At 39.2% G+C, this 17432-nt stretch overlaps 1 protein-coding gene across 1 annotated transcript in view; it reads right to left on the bottom strand.

Annotated features, from left to right (window-relative positions):
- LOC106940605 (protocadherin Fat 3-like) overlaps positions 1-17432 on the bottom strand; it is a 35026-nt gene that overhangs the window by 9566 nt on the left and 8028 nt on the right. Inside the window, exons 2-13 of the mRNA XM_015023383.1 lie at positions 15991-16284; positions 15205-15342; positions 13535-13678; positions 11794-11991; positions 10409-11210; positions 9971-10105; positions 9726-9880; positions 8919-9164; positions 6954-7200; positions 3637-3790; positions 2549-3261; positions 1910-2011 (exon numbers count right to left, since the gene is read on the bottom strand). Coding sequence (XP_014878869.1) covers positions 1910-2011; positions 2549-3261; positions 3637-3790; positions 6954-7200; positions 8919-9164; positions 9726-9880; positions 9971-10105; positions 10409-11210; positions 11794-11991; positions 13535-13678; positions 15205-15342; positions 15991-16284 — 3328 coding nt within the window. The remainder of the gene's footprint in view (positions 1-1909; positions 2012-2548; positions 3262-3636; positions 3791-6953; positions 7201-8918; positions 9165-9725; positions 9881-9970; positions 10106-10408; positions 11211-11793; positions 11992-13534; positions 13679-15204; positions 15343-15990; positions 16285-17432) is intronic.

Raw genomic sequence — 17432 nt, 5'->3', positions numbered from 1 at the left:
AGGGAAACAAGGAGCAGATACATTTTTAAAATAGTCGACATTCATAGAGAAACAAAGCTCAGCATATTGTTGACGAGAGCCGATCCTCACTGTGAGCAGTTATGTTTCCTTCTATCTTCTTTTAGAGGAAATGTACAATTTTACATCATCAACACAGATACCTGGTGCAAGCAGGTGCAGCAGATGGTGTACAGTGTGTTTTAAGGTGTATTCTACCTGCAGTCAACTGTACAGAATGGGACAAATCACCAACAGGATGTTGCTTCAAGTTATTTGGGTTTGATCAGGGTTCAGAATCACCCATATGAAGTAAGAGGCAATTGGCCTAATAGAGGAATGAACTAAATAAGGGGGGAAATAACGTTTTTCCAAATAATTAATCCAAAAGACTGAACTACATAGAGAAATAAACAGATGTGGAATGATAATAACATGGGCATGAAAGGATACAGTCAGAGTAAACATAAAGTAACGCCAGGATTCCTCAGACTTTACATGGCTTCACAATTCTTTGAAGCCAAAGATTTTTCTTCTTTGGCTTCATCTTTTAAATGTGACATTCTGTGATGCCTGTGTTTGACCAGCCAGGTTAGGTTTAAATCATTTCACAAACTGAAAAAGGCCAGATGTTTCAGAATTGCCAGATTTTCCTTTCTTTATACAGGTGAGTACATATGATGCCACCTGGGTGTGGAAGTGAAAGTCATGATGCAACAGCAGATTGTAGCACAGTGTCCTGAGACACGCAGCTGAATGATATAAAATACTGAAAGCAAATCACATTTAATGGAGATGAGCCATAATAGCAGCACACAAGCTGAACCTGCCTGTCATGAAGGCTATGAAGGTGTGACTGCCACTTTTCTAAATCTGATCAAGCGGTTTTGTTTCCAGACAAAACCATTTGATTGGTAAAGTTTAATGTCTAAACTTTACCAGGAGGAACAATGGAGTTTATTTTTCTGTCATGTCAATTCTAACAGGAGGACATTAAAACCTCTTCATCCTCAGCTAATGGAAACTTTGTCTCCTAAACCTCCACCAGGCTGCCATGTTTGTACTAAATGATTATTGCATGTCTGTAGGGGCTGACACTGAGAAGTATATTTATTTGCTGTAAATGACAATAACTGTTGGAAACATTTTGAATGTTAAGCTTATCTAGCCAGAGACTATAAACATGTTGCAGTGGATGCAAGCTCTGTATTATTTCATTTTGAGATTTTTTTTTATTTTTCAATTAGAAAACTAACTGAAACAGCACTTCTACTCAGAAAATATATGTGAAAACTTGGAATACTGTTAAATTCAGTGAATTAATGAGGAATCCAATAAAACTCAGCACCACAGATCCAAACTACCTGCAGAATCCAGAAGTCCTAGATAAAACTTCAGAACCACTATGTGTGTTTAAATAATGTCCAGACATCAACAGCAAGAACAAATTAATACAGCATCATTTTAAATTCACAGCTGCAACTCTTTTATTTTATAAATAAATAAATAAATAAATAAATATATATATATATATATATATATATATATATATTTTTATATTTTTTTTTTTTTTTTTTTTCTCCTTTTGGAGATACATTAGAATTGCTCAAACTTATTCTTTTAAAATTGTGTCCTGTAGAAGTTACCAACTCACTGAAATCCTGTCCAAACTCAGACAGGAAGTCATATCTTTGACTTCTCGGTAAACGGTAGAAGCTGGAAGCTAACCTCAATGAAAGCTGATGCAAAAGTTGGCTCTGATGTGGGCAACTCTCAAATACAGGGTCGAATTGCTTTAGCCAAATAAAGAACAAGCAAATGAAGCTTTGGAAAAAACAACAACAAAAAAAAACAAGCCACACATGACTGTTATGAAAAACACAACTTTGTGGAAGTGAAGGATGAGTCTTACCGTTATCCTCACAGGAGTCAGACTGGAATGAACTCAGGGACTGGGCCTCTGAGTTGCTGCCTGAGAAACACGTGTTGCCGTCTGCTATGTTGACCACTTTATCTGCAGGGATAGATCAAAATGTGAATTCCATTAACCTTAAAACTCCAATAAAGAAATTGCACGTTGTGGGAAGGTGGTAATAACAAATATAAGGTGTCAGCCTTATATACAAACTGAATAAGACAGGTTCAAATCTAGTTAGGTAAAACATAAAACATTCAGCACTTTACAAAGTTCTTGCAGGAGAAATTATATTTTTTCCAGTATAAATGTTTAAAATGATGCTCACACTGTTACTTCTCCAGTGCTACCGCTACATCGTACCAAAATGTTGTGTCAAGGAAGGAGTCTAAAACTTTTTGACATCAGAAAATCTCTCAGCCTGAGACTGAACTTAGTAATACATCACTATATCTGAGGACGTGGTGATGACCTGACACACAGTGATGTATGGAAATCCTCCCCGTTTTGTCTAAAACATCTTTGGGAAAGACAGAGGGAGGGCAAAAAATGACTTCCGCTATTATTTTAGGAATTATTTTCACTCAGCTAAACACAGTACTTTACTTCTTAAGCTCCACTGTAACCTAAACTCACCATCATCGCTGGCCAGCGGGCTTTTGCGTATGGAGTCACATTCCGAGCGGCAAGGTGAGACGGGGGGCAGGTTGGGAGCCACGCTGCACACCACCACCCCTCTCCTTATGGTTCCAGGGAGGATTCTTGGTGATTCTGGGTGAAAGGTGCTCATCTCTGTGTGATCCAGGGTGTGTTTCTCTGACAGCTTCTCCAGCTTCGAGAGTGGGTCTCCTTGGAAACAAGGTGTGTATGCCATGGGTCTCACCGGCACCTGTGGCGGTCCAATTATGCCAACCCCTCCCATCAAGGTGGGTTGTATTCCTGACTCTGAATACAGGTTCTGGTGGTCTCCGGGACCACAGTGTAAAGTCTTTAATGGAACACAGTTGGCCTTGTTGAGAAGTGCTGCAGTGGCTGGGTCCTGGACCAGAGACAGATTGTTCCTTGAATAGTTCTTATTAAAAACCTTCTTGCGGAAAGCAATGAAGAGGACGATGAGGACGATAATGACGAAAAGCACTCCGGTAATGCCGATCAGCTCCTCCTTGCCAACCACAGCATGACCGGCCTGCATGTCAGGGACAACAACGGGTCGCAGAGTGCAGCGCTGGCCCACAAAGCCAGGCGTACAGTTACAGTAGAAAGAGCCGGGAGTGTTGATGCAGGTGCCTCCGTTCTCACATTCACCCTCAGGGTTGTTTCGGTCACATTCATTCACGTCTTCCTCACACCTGCAAGATGAGTGAAATAAACATCACTTTACTAATCATCTGTTAGAGCAAACCGAATGAACTGAATGAGCATTAAAGATCGATCGATCGATTGATACAAAAAGTAGTTTTGATATGTTGATTTTGTGTGAAAGAAGATATCGAAGTCATCCTGCTCCAATGTGAAAAAGTAATAAATCAGGAATTAGCTGATATTTGATAACTATTTGATCATTTTCAGAATCAGGAAATCACTTAAATAGAACTTTTCTGACTGCATGAAGCAAAACTTCCTGATCTGAAGAAAAACTAAGGATTACAAAGTGTTTGTTGTGATGATTCATAGAATAGTGCAGTATAAATGCTCTTCATGTCATAATTTGGGTTGGAACTCACATGAGGCCCTTGAAGCCTCTCCTGCAGCTGCAGAGGAACGCGTTACCGATGGGTTTACACACACCGCTGTTCTGACAGGGGTTGGGAACACACACCGTTATCTCCATCTCACAGTTACCTCCAGTGTACTGGGAATTACAACTACATGTAAACCCTGGAAGACACATTGGGGAGAAGAATAAAGAGTGATGATGCATATGATGCATTATATTAAGTACACCAGAAGTGTGTAACTCACTTAGATTCATGCTATAACTCAGATTACACAGGCATTCACAAAAGAAGAAAAATCCAGAAAAAATGGCTAGTTCAAAAATTGTAAAATTGTATAAACTGTAATTTAACATACAGTAGATAATACTAACATTAAAAATGAATGCAGAACATTCATTTTTACCATAGAACACCATTAAAATAATTTCTATGAGTACAAATTATAAAAGTAAACATCCATATTTATTTACATTATATATTATATATTATTTATTCGTCAGTGACAAGGAGAGGACGTCAGTGTAATAACTGAGTGTGTAACTGACTACATAACCGTCTGTGTGGACAACACCACCAGAACAGTGACACACTGCCCTGGATCACCAGTGAGCTAAAGGAACTGTTAAACAAGAAAAAAAAGAATATTTAGGGAGCAAGACAAGGAGTTATTAAAGAGGAGTATACAGAAGCAGCTCAAAGTCAAGATTAGTGACAGCAAGGAGGTGTAGGAAGAAGCTGGAGAGTAAACTACAAGGAGTAATTTAGATGTGTGAAATGAGAGTAAACTACAAGTAGTTACTCCTTGAGCTGTGTGGTCAGGGATGAAGAAGACCACAGGCTTCAAACAAAGGGAGGGTCAGATAGATGGAAGTTTGGACAGAGCAAAGGAGCTGAACACATTCTGCAACAAGTTCAGTTCAGGAACAAGCTCATCATCATCATCATCATCATCCTCTCTGCCCCCAGCCAAGCAGACCCCACCCTCCTTAGATGTCCTATCGTTCACATCAGTCATTGATTCTTCTGTTTCTACCGATTTGTCTTCAACCTTCCCAGCAGATGCTGGATTGCCTCTCGCTCGCATGTTTCTACTTCTAGAAGTCTGGAGAAGAGGGAGCCGGAGGGCCGAACAGGAAGGAGCAAGTGCTCAGCTAAATTAACAGATCACACTCATGAAAGAGAAGCTACCACATACAGCTCTTTATTATTTTCCATACAAACTGAAATGTATGAAGGAAGCAGCACAGTCACATGCGTGCACACAGTTTTACACATCTAAATGTTTGAGTGCCACAATGTTCAAAATTTGTCCCTACGCTAACTTTCAGTGTGAAAGCTGCACACTGGATTGTGAATGATGCCTGGTATCCAGGATTTGGAAATCAGTGATCAATTCAGGATGAGTCACCCAGCTGGTCGATCCTTGTTCATCAGGGGAAGTTGACAGAGGAGTAGATGGACTAGTGGGTGATAAAATCTTCCATTAGGACAATGCTTGGACTATGTGACATTATTTTGATAAGACACAGTATATTCTGTCTTGCAACAACATCCAGTGTCCTGTATAACATTTTCATTGTCCGCCTTGTCTGTCCCTCCATCTCACATTAGAAGATTACTATTATTGTAGGTCCTGACAATGGCTGATCTCAGTAATGGGAATACATTATCTATCGTCTCATCAAGAAACAGTTCAAGCATCCTTCTTCATAAATGTACATGCATCTTCATGATGGGAATACTCTACTTCCTTTGTTAGAACATCACTTTACATGATTAGAAAGATTTTAAAAAGTGAATGCACACTCAGTATGAGGGATTGCTGAATACAAGCAACCATTGACTGTTGCTACTTGCTGGTCCAGGAGGAGTCAATGCTGCCAGTCAGTGACTCAGTTCTATCTGCTGGATAGAAAATGTTTTAAAATAATTAATTATATAAACTTAATGCACTGTTTGATAACTAGGATCAACTCGAATGCATGTGACTGAATAGCAATTTTTTTTTTTGGTAAAGTGCCTTGAGTCGACATTTGTTATTATTTCAATTTAAAACCCACAATAACTTCTCTTTACTGTTACTCTGTAAAAATGGAAACACTGAAGCAGGTCTCATCCTGACTCATTAAAGTGCTTCCATGCATAGATAGCTCAGACATAACCTCTTCTTCAGATCTTGACTGGCTTTTGTTAAGCTCAGTGATAAAAGGAGGCCTAATAACCCGTTAATGTTGAACCCTGGGAGGAATCATCTTTTTAACAGGGTCTTTTTACATGAGTTCTGAAAGTTAAGAAGGTTAATATATTAGTCATCTGACAAAAATAAGGAAGCACTTATTCATATAGTACATGTTATACAAACAAGTGCAGCTCAAATAAACTCAAACATATTATTTATGTCTTTCTTTCCCACAATAAAGCTGAAGGCCGTCTGTTGCAGAGTTAGAATGTAATTTACTATAACGTTTGACCTGATCTTGTGAATTTATTCTAATGCTGCACCATATACAGTATTTCTAAAGCAAAGGGTAGGTAAATATGAAACAGTGATAAAGACCAACAAGCTAAATAGTCTATTATGATCACAGACCTCACTCTTTGCCTTTTGTCAAAGAGTATGCAAAATACTCTAAAATATAAAGTATACGTTTTCTTTTTAGGTAGGAAGTTGATCATTTTAAGTCACCATATTCAGCAACTCGTTTGTTTTTTTTTATCAGAGTTGGGTAGTAACTTGTTACATTTACTCAATTACATTCACTTGAGTAACTTTTTTGAAAAATGTACTCTGAGGAGTATTTTTACTATGCTGTACTTTTTACTTTTACTTGAGTAACTTTATTATGAAGTATCTTTGCTCTTACTTGTGTAAAATATCTGGATTCTCTACCCACTGAATAAAAAACAAACATGTTTTAAACAAACATTCACCAGACACACACCTTACAATTTTATGAGATTTTTATTGAAAGAAACTGATTTGGAAAAATCTTCTTTTCCCAGTTGTTGTTGTTTTTTTTGTCCTTAAAATACCAAAAATTCCACTAAACTTTATATTTTGGTCCTTTTGATGACGTAGTTTTTAAATATTAAATGATTGATATTTTGATCAGTTACTCAGTACTTGAGTAGACTTTTTACCAAATACTCATTTACCCTTACTTGAGTAAAAATATGTTGAAGTCATGCTATTTTTACTTGAGTATCATTTTTGGTTACTCTACCGCCTCTAGATTTTATTGTGCTTCTGATTTGATTGTTGAGTAATCACTGCACACAGCGCTCAGTTAGCTCTGCTGTTTCTTGTATTTACTTTTACTCACCACCAGAGGGCAGACTGGTACAGGTAGCGCCATTGCGACAGGGTTGATGATGGCAGGCATCAGGGTAGAGAATGCAGCCGAGCTTCAGCTCCGTTAGTTCCACTACCTCTGCATACTGGGAGCGTTTGTTCTGCAGAGGCAGCTCTTTATTATTCAGCATGACTGAGTCAAGACATCCTTGGAATCCCTCGAACACTCTGGGGTCTTTTTGGGAGACCACAAGGTTACGCGAGTTTGGGGGCTGCACCTGAAAATTAGAGGTTAGAATTTAAAAAATAAACTGAAAGAAACGGAAATCTGCATTTATGATACAAATTTCTATCTACGTTGAAAAAAGAAGAAACATGGTGCAATTTGTTAACATAAGCATAACTTCTGTAGAATGACATTATACTAATCTACTGAGACAGTAACTTTCTTTACTGTTGGTATTGAATAATGTTGCATTAATTAATGCAGCCAACGGGATCTGTTTAACATGACTGTCAGACAGACTAAGACCTTACTTTATTCAGTCTACAAGTAACTTAGAAAGTTCCACAAATACTGTTAAATATGTTAAAGTAGTAATATATGATTTTCATGCTATTTACAGAAATGTGATGTGTTTTAAAAATCGTTCTTCTCTCTGCTTCAGCACACCTTGCTCCAATATTAACTCATTTTCAGAGCACTGTAGTGTTGCTGAACTCTGACCCTAAGGGACTGCAGTTTTAGACCACTGACTGAGCTATGCAGCTGTGAAGAATACTAAATCAAATGACATAATTTTTTTGTATCTATCTGAGTTCGGTCTAAGGTTCTTGTAAGTGTTTTAAATCCTATGAACACATACATGAAAAATCTAACATAGGACCATCTGTACACATGTAGGTGTTACAGGACCATCCTCAGTGAAAGGCAGGACATTTGGTAACACTTTATTTGAAGAGGTATGCATAAGACTGACGTGATAGTGTCTTAAATATGATATAACACCTAAAAGGAATATGAAAGAGTCTTTGAGAATGTTTGTGACTGTTGTCATGAATCGTCATTCGGTAAATAATGACACTTTTAATGCAAAGTTGGTTTAAAAGTTACATTAAAAGTCAATTAAAAGTTCCATCTTTACATTAAAGTGTCATTATTTACCAAATAATGCAAAGTTGACAATCTTAATAGACTTTTAGTGCAACTTTTAAAACAACTTTGCATTAAAAGAGACATTATTTACCAAATGACAAAGTGTTACCAGATATTTCCCTTGTTTTATGAAGACATTCCACCTCTCTCTCAACCAAAAACTTTCTTTCAAATTGGAGGCTTTCCGGACGAGCCCCCAAAAACAAGTCGTTGTAGTGTAACGGTGTGTTTGAGGTCACATGTATCGCTGCCTCCACCATCATGTGACCAATGTGTGAACTGTCACTTCTTTAAAGGTTAAATGGTGTTGCAAGCACCCTAATAGAAAAACAAGGCTGCTTGTGGTGTAGCAGAGGGAGCTCTCAAGGAAGCATCTTGAAGGTAGGATGTTAACCCTTCATTCTCAACAATGGTCACTGATCCTTCTGTTTAATATTTACTGTCCTGAGTTACAAGAAATCTTTAGTATTCCCAGCTTGATAGCATACTGAGGTGTTTTGGTTCCACCTCCAGCTTAAGAAGTGCATTATAATCCCTCTTTTCTCATATTTCAAAAGACGCTCTTTCAATTTCTTGGATCTTGTCCAAGTGATTTTCTCTTTGCACGTTAAAATTAGGTCATAAATGAACATCAAAACAATCCAAATTAAACATATGTTATTGAGACAATTTTTTTTGTCTAGATTCAAAAATAATTCATTTTTCTCCCAACTGTATCACATGCCATTTTCAGTGAATAACAAGTGATGAATAATAGTAACAGAATGTACCAAAAATAAGTATAAAACAAGGAAGGGAGCCTGGAACATTCCATTGTAAAACTCTAACAGAGGTACTGACCAGAGCTCCAAAGTAGAATGTCCGATCTGGAGGTAATGGTTGTATTAATGAAGGGGGATGCCGTTGCTCAATGTAGCTGTCGTCTAGTGCCAGGCTACTGAAATTGCGATTCAGTTCCAGTGCCACAGTGTGCCAGTTGCCGTCATTTATGCGACGTCCAGCAGGTCCCAACATGTCAGGACCCTCAGCACCTCGGCTTGGGAGAGGCTCACAGGACAACTGGAACCACAGCTTCCCTTCCTCTAACTGTGAAAACACACACACACACACACACGCACACGCATACGCACACACACACACACACACACACACACACACACACACACACACACAGACAATCACAACTAAATACTGCACAGTGCAGTCAGTAAATGTATATGTCCATCCTTCTTTCTGGCTGTCTGTTCGTCACTTAGTCCCTCCTCTCCCTGCAGAGGATCATTTGAATGTTGACGGCTGAGAAACCAAACAGTGAGCTGCTGCAGCTGCTGCTGGAAGTTTCGACTCCACTGTCAAGAGAAGAGTCTTTGCACTCCTCTTACAGCAGCTACCTATTGGAGCACACAGGCAAATGTGTTTTTCCATGACAGTTTTTGCCACCATCATGTTTGACTGTAGCTGTGATGCTGTATTTCTGTTTCTATCAGCTTCTAAAGAGATATTTTTCCTGTCCATAGAATATTCTTTCTGAAGTCTACAATGTTTTTGGCAAAATATGAGATGGGACTTTGTGTTTGTTTAAATCAAAAATACTTTTATTAACTTCAATGAGTGTGTGTGTGTGTATGTGAGTGTGTGTGTGGATACCTTGAGAATAATGCACCGCTCATTGTGCATATACATGATGATTCCTCGGCTCTGCAGCGTCCTGATCCTCAGGATGAGCTTCAGCTCCGTCTGCAGCTGGTTGGACAATCTGTATTTGATGTAGCTGTTGCCTGAGAAGCTCAGAGACGAATGACCTGCAAGCAACACAATGCTGACCGTCATTCTGTGGATTCAAATGACTGTATTTTGTTGAAAAGTAATCCCCTGACATCATAACATCATACCTGCACACTCTCCCAGTTTGCCTCGTGGACACTGGCATGCATAGCGCCCTCTAATGGCCTCTACTGAAACACACTGCATGTCTGGAGGACACAGCTGTTCCTCACACTGCTCTAACAGAACAGCACAACTGGCATCTGCACACAAAAACAGAGAAAGATGCCTTTGTTACATCTCTAGACTGACAGCAAGAGATAACTCACATAAGCATTAAAAAGAGTAACGCATACCAACTAAAAAGTTTTGAAAATATTGCAGTTATTGCTAATTATTTCTTCAGAATATTTCTATTTCAGAATATTTCAGAATACTTTAGGACAAAACTGAGTGAAATTTCATTAATAATGTAAGTAATGGCTTAAAAAATTCACTTAATGCACAAAAAAATCACTTGCTAACATTATGTGTACATAGTAAAATGAGGAAGTCTGATGTCTCACCATGGCATGTACAGCGTGAGGTCCGGTGGAAGCGAGGTGAAACGAAGCTGACTCGAGGTGTGCTATACGTAGCCAAGTTGTGTGAATCCAGAGTGATGCTCTGTTCACACTGCGCTCCGCGGCACTCCAACCCAGAGCAGTTCTTATCCAGGATGGCTGACACTCTGAGCACGTCCTCCAGTTTTCGGCGAGACGTGCTGAGTTTCTGGGTGAGGTAGGCTGCCTTGTAGTAGCCCCCTCCTGCTGTTGCCACTGACACAAGCAGGTCTAGCTGCTGTGTGCCTCCAACGGGCTGCAGGCTGAGCAGGTGCAGTGTGTCGTGCTGTTGGGACGTGGCCGCCTGCTGCATCACCTTCAACACACTCTTCAGGTACGACGCTACAAAATCTTGTGGCGCTACGCTTTCGAAGCGCACAGTCACGGCGTCGCGCAGCATCTCCAGCATTGCTTGCTCCACGTGGACACGCACAGGAACTGGCACATTAAAGCGGCCATCGCTAACACTGGCATTGAGAAAGTATTCGCCGGCATCCAACCCACTGAGAGCAATGATCTTCCCGTCATGGGGGCTGATCTTGAATAGGCTGCGCTGGGAGGGGGCGGCGTGTCCAAAGGTCAGGGCATCGTAAGGGTCGGCATCGGTGGCATGGAGTTGCCCGATTACACCACCAGGAAACTCGTCCTCCATAGTGATGATATGAATCTCCAGTGGGAAGGCCACTGGCCGATGAAGGCTCTCTTCAATCACTCGAACAGTGAGATTGGAGGAGGAGGACAAAGTCGGCTTCCCAGAGTCTGACACCTGTAGGAGAGGGAGGAATGCAAGACAGCAAAAAAGAATTAATTCTAGATATATAGAACGTGACAATAAAGGAGTCTTTATAGATATAAAATGTTTTAAATATTGCTAGAGTTGATTTTCAGAAGAAAAACAACATTTGTCTCTCCTTCATTATATAGTACCAGGTGATAATAAGTGACAAAATAAAACGCTTCCTCCTTTCAGCATGACATGCTTGGGCCTGGTGGCCTACCTACATTGCAAAATGATGACTGCTGATGTTCTGACATCATATATTGTCATTACATGAACCAAGATTTAAATGTTAAATATGACTTTTGACCTAAATTTGTGCTTTTGGAGCAGTGTGAACATTCTATTTCATTATTCTGCCCTTCACATTGCATCTCCATCATAGTTCTTATAAATCAGTAAATCTATAAACCTTTTACTGTGCTGCCGCAAAAGTAGTCTTGGTATCGTTTTAATGTTTTCCTTCCACTGAAAATATTATTGTAATTTTGCCTTTTTTTGTTGCTCTCTTTGACAACATTAATCTTTGTTCCCTTCCTGATGTGACCCAGAAAGAGTACTGTGCCTCTACCTGGATCTGAAGAACATAATCCTTGGCGATGTCCCGTCTGAGGACTTGATTTGCCACCAGTGTGCCATCTGTCTCCAGCTCAAATTCCCTGCCATCGTTTCCAGACAGGATGCTGAAGGAAAACGGCGGGCCGTTATGAGGGGCGTCCTGATCGATGACAGACAGCTGCAGGATTCTGGTGCCAATGGGCTTGTTTTCCTGGAGCAGAGGTTAAGATCATAAAGATTGGAAATGTGGTCCCAGGAGAGAGAAAAAAAGACATTTAAAACTGATTTAACTAAGGCAATACTGAATAAAGCTAACACACATACAGAAGTTCATATCTTTACCCACGTTAAGACTTTGTATTGACTTCTATTCATTAATGCCTAACCCAAACACTGGAACCGTAACCATCACCAGTATACGTCGGCCCAAACCTGCCTTTTGACCAGGTTTGGGCCCCCATAAGGTGCCTTGGTCTCCAGAAAGTACGTGAATTTTCACAGAAACAGAGAAGGAATAATGAAGGATATGTTTGTCATGGGGTGTGGTTGGTGGTGGTGAGAATGAACGCTGACAACCCAGGTAGTGAAGAAGATGATGATGATTTAATAAAGAGAGCTCAAACACAGTCCAATTACCGATAGCAACTGAAAGACAGAGGACTGAAAACGAGAGATGAACCAACACAGGACTTTACAGTTCGACTGTGGTGGCAAGCAGACAAATGACATACGACGACAGAAGACGAGGATCCGACAAGAGACAAAGACAACAGGTGGGCTTAAATACACAGGGAGGGTAATCAGGTAACTAGACACACCTGGGAAGTAATCAACAGGGAAGACAGGACAGGAACAGGACTAAACACAGAAAACCTCAAAAATGACTACACAGAAAACACAGAACATAACAATGAGAATTCAGTAACTGTAGTGTTTCATGTATATCTTTAATATAGTGGTTTAGGGCTACTGAGCCAACTCAAAAATTCTGTATTTCCAATAAAGTTGGTAAGACTCTTTTATCTGAGCTTTTATTCAGTCTTGAACGCAGCATTACAATTCCAATACTCAGTTATCCCAGCTGTTCTTCAGCCTTGAATAAATCATCTCATTTGTGAATCCAATGTGATAAGAAAGTCTCAAAGTCAAAAGTCCAGGCCAGCTGATCCGTGCGCCTGGGTTGACCAATCCGTCCGTCTATTTGTTTGCATAATGTATTACTTGGGCAGTTTGAAATGTGTACATTTGAGAAACTGCTTACACATGACGTCACCTTCCAAAAAATGATTTATGGCCCAAGTCATTTTTTCACAAAAGTGATTTTGACAAACAAAAAAGACCACCTATTATTTTTTGCCAAAATATGATTTAGGTTAAAAAAACAAACAAACAAACAAACAAACAAACACACAAACAAAAAACTTTTGTCAAAAATTGACTTGGCCCACTATTTTAGGAAGGTGATATGTGAATGTTGAAGTACGCATTTGTTATAAACATTTGTATTATAAACATTTGTATTATAAACATTTGTGTTATAAACATTTGTGCATATTGTACACTTACAAATCTTGTGATATACTAGTGGATCTTATTGTAGGCTTTTTGAGACTAATTTAGCTCCATATATTTTCTGCATTGTGGTTTTACATTCACACCATTACATACATGTAGATGTATCAATAATTTATCATGTATCTTTGGTGTGTACAAGAACTGTTTTTAGCAGTGTAACAGCCTGCCATCACGTCTACCTGTATGACAGCAGTAAGGTTTGCTGGGAAGAAGCTGGGTGGATTGTCGTTGATGTCAGAGATCTCTATGCTGACCACGGCGGTGGATGACATCGGTGGGGTTCCAGTATCGAGCGCTCTGACAGCCAGTGAGTAGCTGGGGACCTAAAAGCACAGAGAGCATGGAAGACTTTCACTACAGCGATAGAGATGCAATCTAGAATGAAGACGATAAACGATATTTTACACAAAACTATTTAACAGCCCCATTATAAAACTGTACGTACGCACAAAAGGCAAAAATGGCATGTGACAAAAAATGTAATATTTATAAAATCATGTACATACAGTTTTCCCTTATACATCACAGTTGAACCTCACAGTTTGCGCACAAGGTCCCGTTTAAGGTCCTGCCACTTTCAACCATAAATGGTCGATGCAAAGCACTTCATGAATGTCAGTGTTTGTTTAAATGAGCCAGAAGGTCAGTTTTATTTCATGATTAACGAAGGAAAAAATGGTTTGGGGGGAGCCACAATTTCACCAAGGCAGAAAGCGATATGAGTGGAGAGCTGAAAGCATCATTTCTGGTTCCCACAGTGATGTGAAAGAGTTTATAAATCACTACCTGCATTTTAGGAGCCAAGATCCACATTTGAGCATTCACGTGTTTTGTAGCGCAGCTGCAGTTGGGGATTACTGGGAACAAATTCAGGAAGTAATGAGAAAGAAACTAAAGCCATTTCTAAAGTGGTGGAACTCCAGCAACCAACAGTGAAAACATGGAGCACTGGTGAACTTTCCAGGGAGTGGCCAGTCAATTAAAATTACTCCAAAGGTGCAACAAAAACTCATCCAAGAGGTCACAGAAGACCACACAACCACACCCAATGAGTCACAGGCCTCACTCGTCTCAGGTCAGAGGTCATGCCTCTGCATGGTCGAATTCTAAGACAAAAACCACCGCTGAGCAAACACCTGTGTAAAACTCTAACAGCTCTCCTTCTGTACTTCAACTGCTAAAAGATACCAATGCTACTAATTTGTAAAAAGAGACTAATCTAAATTATTTTATCTTATTGCTGTACTTTACATATATTTGAATGAAGAAGTGAAAATGTGAAAACTATTGCATGTTATGTAGTGACATAGGAAGAAATGCAGTTTGAAAAGAAACTTGATTTTCTTGAAATTTTAGTGGAATGTGCAGAAAATAAGTTTAAATATTCAACAAAATTCTTCAGATCACAGATTGTTGCATTCATTACATTTTTTGGTGATGTGATGTACATGAAGGTAAAAGAGTGAAGCAGAAGTTTTAAAAAGAGATGATTTGATTAAGATGTTTAGTGGAATATGCAGGAAATATAGAATTAGGCAGACAGGTACATTGCTTTATAGTGTATTGAGGTTGTGCATTGTTTTTAGAAAAGTAACTAAGTAATTATTGAACGAATTAGTTTTGAAAATAAAAAAAAGTATATGTATTACCTTTTTGAGGAAGTAATTACTATTTCCAAGTATCTTGACCAACACTGGCAGAAACTATTACAAAATTCATTCAATGATTTTATTACATTTTGCGTCTATTGCTACATAATGCGCTGTAACAGGCTGACGTGTGTCACACTGACAAGGGCCAAAGTAAATTAAAATGAGGAGATCTCTCCTGGACTGAACTGTGTCCTTACTGTTTCACGGTCCAGCGGCTTGTTGACCTTTATGACCCCACTTGTCGGGTCAATGAAGAACTCGTTGTCCTGGTCTCCACTGAAGATAGAGTAGAGGACGGCTCCATTCAGACCGCTGTCAGCATCTTCTGCTGCCAGCTGCCAGCAAAAAATATACAAACACATCACAACTAAATAATACAGTGTGTCTCATATTGCAAGGTTATCCTTCTGCCACTAATGTAAATAAGAAAAAAAAATTATAAAATAGCCAATTGCTAATATATTTTTACTTAAATATAATGAAATAAAAAGTTGGATCTGGGTAGTAGAAGAAATAAAAATCCTAAACAGAAAAATGTATGAAAGTGTGAGAACTCTGTGTCCGTCAACTTCATGACTAGTTGACTCTTTGCAATAATTGTTTGCACAACACTTTGACTGGTTGCAGTGACGCGATTGATCATGTGTCATCCAGGACATGTTACTGATCAATATCTGAAGCCCAAACCGTAACTTTCCATCCATTATATTTGCCAAAAGAGTTAATCACTGTTACTTTGTCAACCATTTACATCACACCCTCTGTTCTACTTTTCAATCAGTGTTAAAAGTGTGATTCTGAGAATATTTTTTAATGTGTTCTATAATTGTTTTCATGAGGTTTAGGCAAGAAATTTTCACTTGATCTTAAGACAACAATAAGACAACAATAAAAAAATTGAGACTGATGACAAAATATACTTTCATTTGAAGCTACACCAGGAGACTCGTAGCAGGAACTACCTAACATGACCATAAATGTACCTGCACTACAAAATGTCCAATTGTGGAATCTTCTGGCACCACAGCAGTGTAAAGGGCCTGGCTGAACACTGGAGCATTGTCATTTACATCTGTTAGGTTGATGTTCAATGTAGTAATGGCACTCAAAGGAGGAGTGCCACCATCACGAGCCTCCACGGTTAGAAAGTAGTCCTTGCAGGTATCATAGTCCAAAGGGAGGGCCACTAAAATGGCACCTGTGGAACAATAAGAGAGAAGGACACATACATTCAGAGCAGTGGCTGAGTACTGGGAGACGACATCGCCTGCTTTCTTCTACAAATCAGATGATTGTTTGCATTTGAACTGGTTGGAGTGCAGCATAAGGAGGGACTTTCTCAGGGCCACAACTACAACCACAACTGGCTGCATATTTATATTTCAAGCTTAAAAAGTTAGGCATAGTGATTAATCATGATTAATCAAGCATGAGTGTGAGTGTTTCAATCACAGCACCACTTAAAAGGTCATGTGGTTTGATATCACATATTAAAGAAGAGCCCTTCTTAGATATTTTAATACTTGATTGTTGAAACATTATACAAATTTGATTGCAGATATAAAATGTTCTAAATTTGTATTATGAACTTTCCCTCAGCCACTTTACTGGATAGTTCCTAGTAGGTATAATTGTAAAAAAAAATTTAGGACTCTTAATTTATCTGACATTATAGGAACCAGATTGAATTTGAGATTAGTTGTTACTTTGACTTTTGTATTTTATTTTCAAAAACAAAACATTTCCAAACTTGTGTAAATGTACACAATAAATGTTGCATGAAAACCAAATTTCAACTGCATATTTCCAAATGGGGCTGCATGGTGGTGAAGTTGGTAGCACTGTCACTTAGTAGCAAGAAGGTCCAGGGTTCAATTCCCAGCCTGGGGTCTTTCTGCATGGAGCTTGCATGTTCTCCCTGTGCATGGTGGGTTCTCTCCGGTTTCCTCCCACAGTCTAAAAACACGACTGTCAGGTTAATTGGTCTCTCTAAATTCTCCTTAGGTGTGTGTGACTGTTTGCCCTATTTGTCTCTGTGTTGCCCTGTGATGGACTGGTGACCTGTCCAGAGTGGACATAGGCACCAGCACCCTCTGCAATGTGTATGATAATGGATGGATACTTCCACCTGCTTAAAACTTTGAATCACAGCAAACAGTGTAATGGCTATATCTCCTGTGTGCATTGATTGTCATATTACAATTTTTTTTATGTTGAGTTCAACTTCTTCCCTTCTCTCTCTGCCTCTTTCCTGACTGATTACTGTTAAATAAAGGCCACTAATGCTTAAAAAAATCTTTAAAAAATAAAAAAAATATATACCTATATTTTTAAAATATGAGGCAAAGGTCCAATCATAACAAAGTACAGTGGCCCGCCAGGCGGAGCTCTGCTGGGGTTGCTAGGTGATGGTCTGCGCTGGGGT

The sequence above is a fragment of the Poecilia latipinna genome, unplaced genomic scaffold (genome assembly GCF_001443285.1).
Source record: "Poecilia latipinna isolate Pla-1442-1.1 unplaced genomic scaffold, P_latipinna-1.0 Scaffold3295, whole genome shotgun sequence".
Taxonomy (NCBI): Eukaryota; Metazoa; Chordata; class Actinopteri; order Cyprinodontiformes; family Poeciliidae; genus Poecilia; species Poecilia latipinna.
The sequence above is the reverse complement of the archived record's forward strand: the minus strand, read 5'-3'. Positions and strand labels throughout refer to the sequence as shown.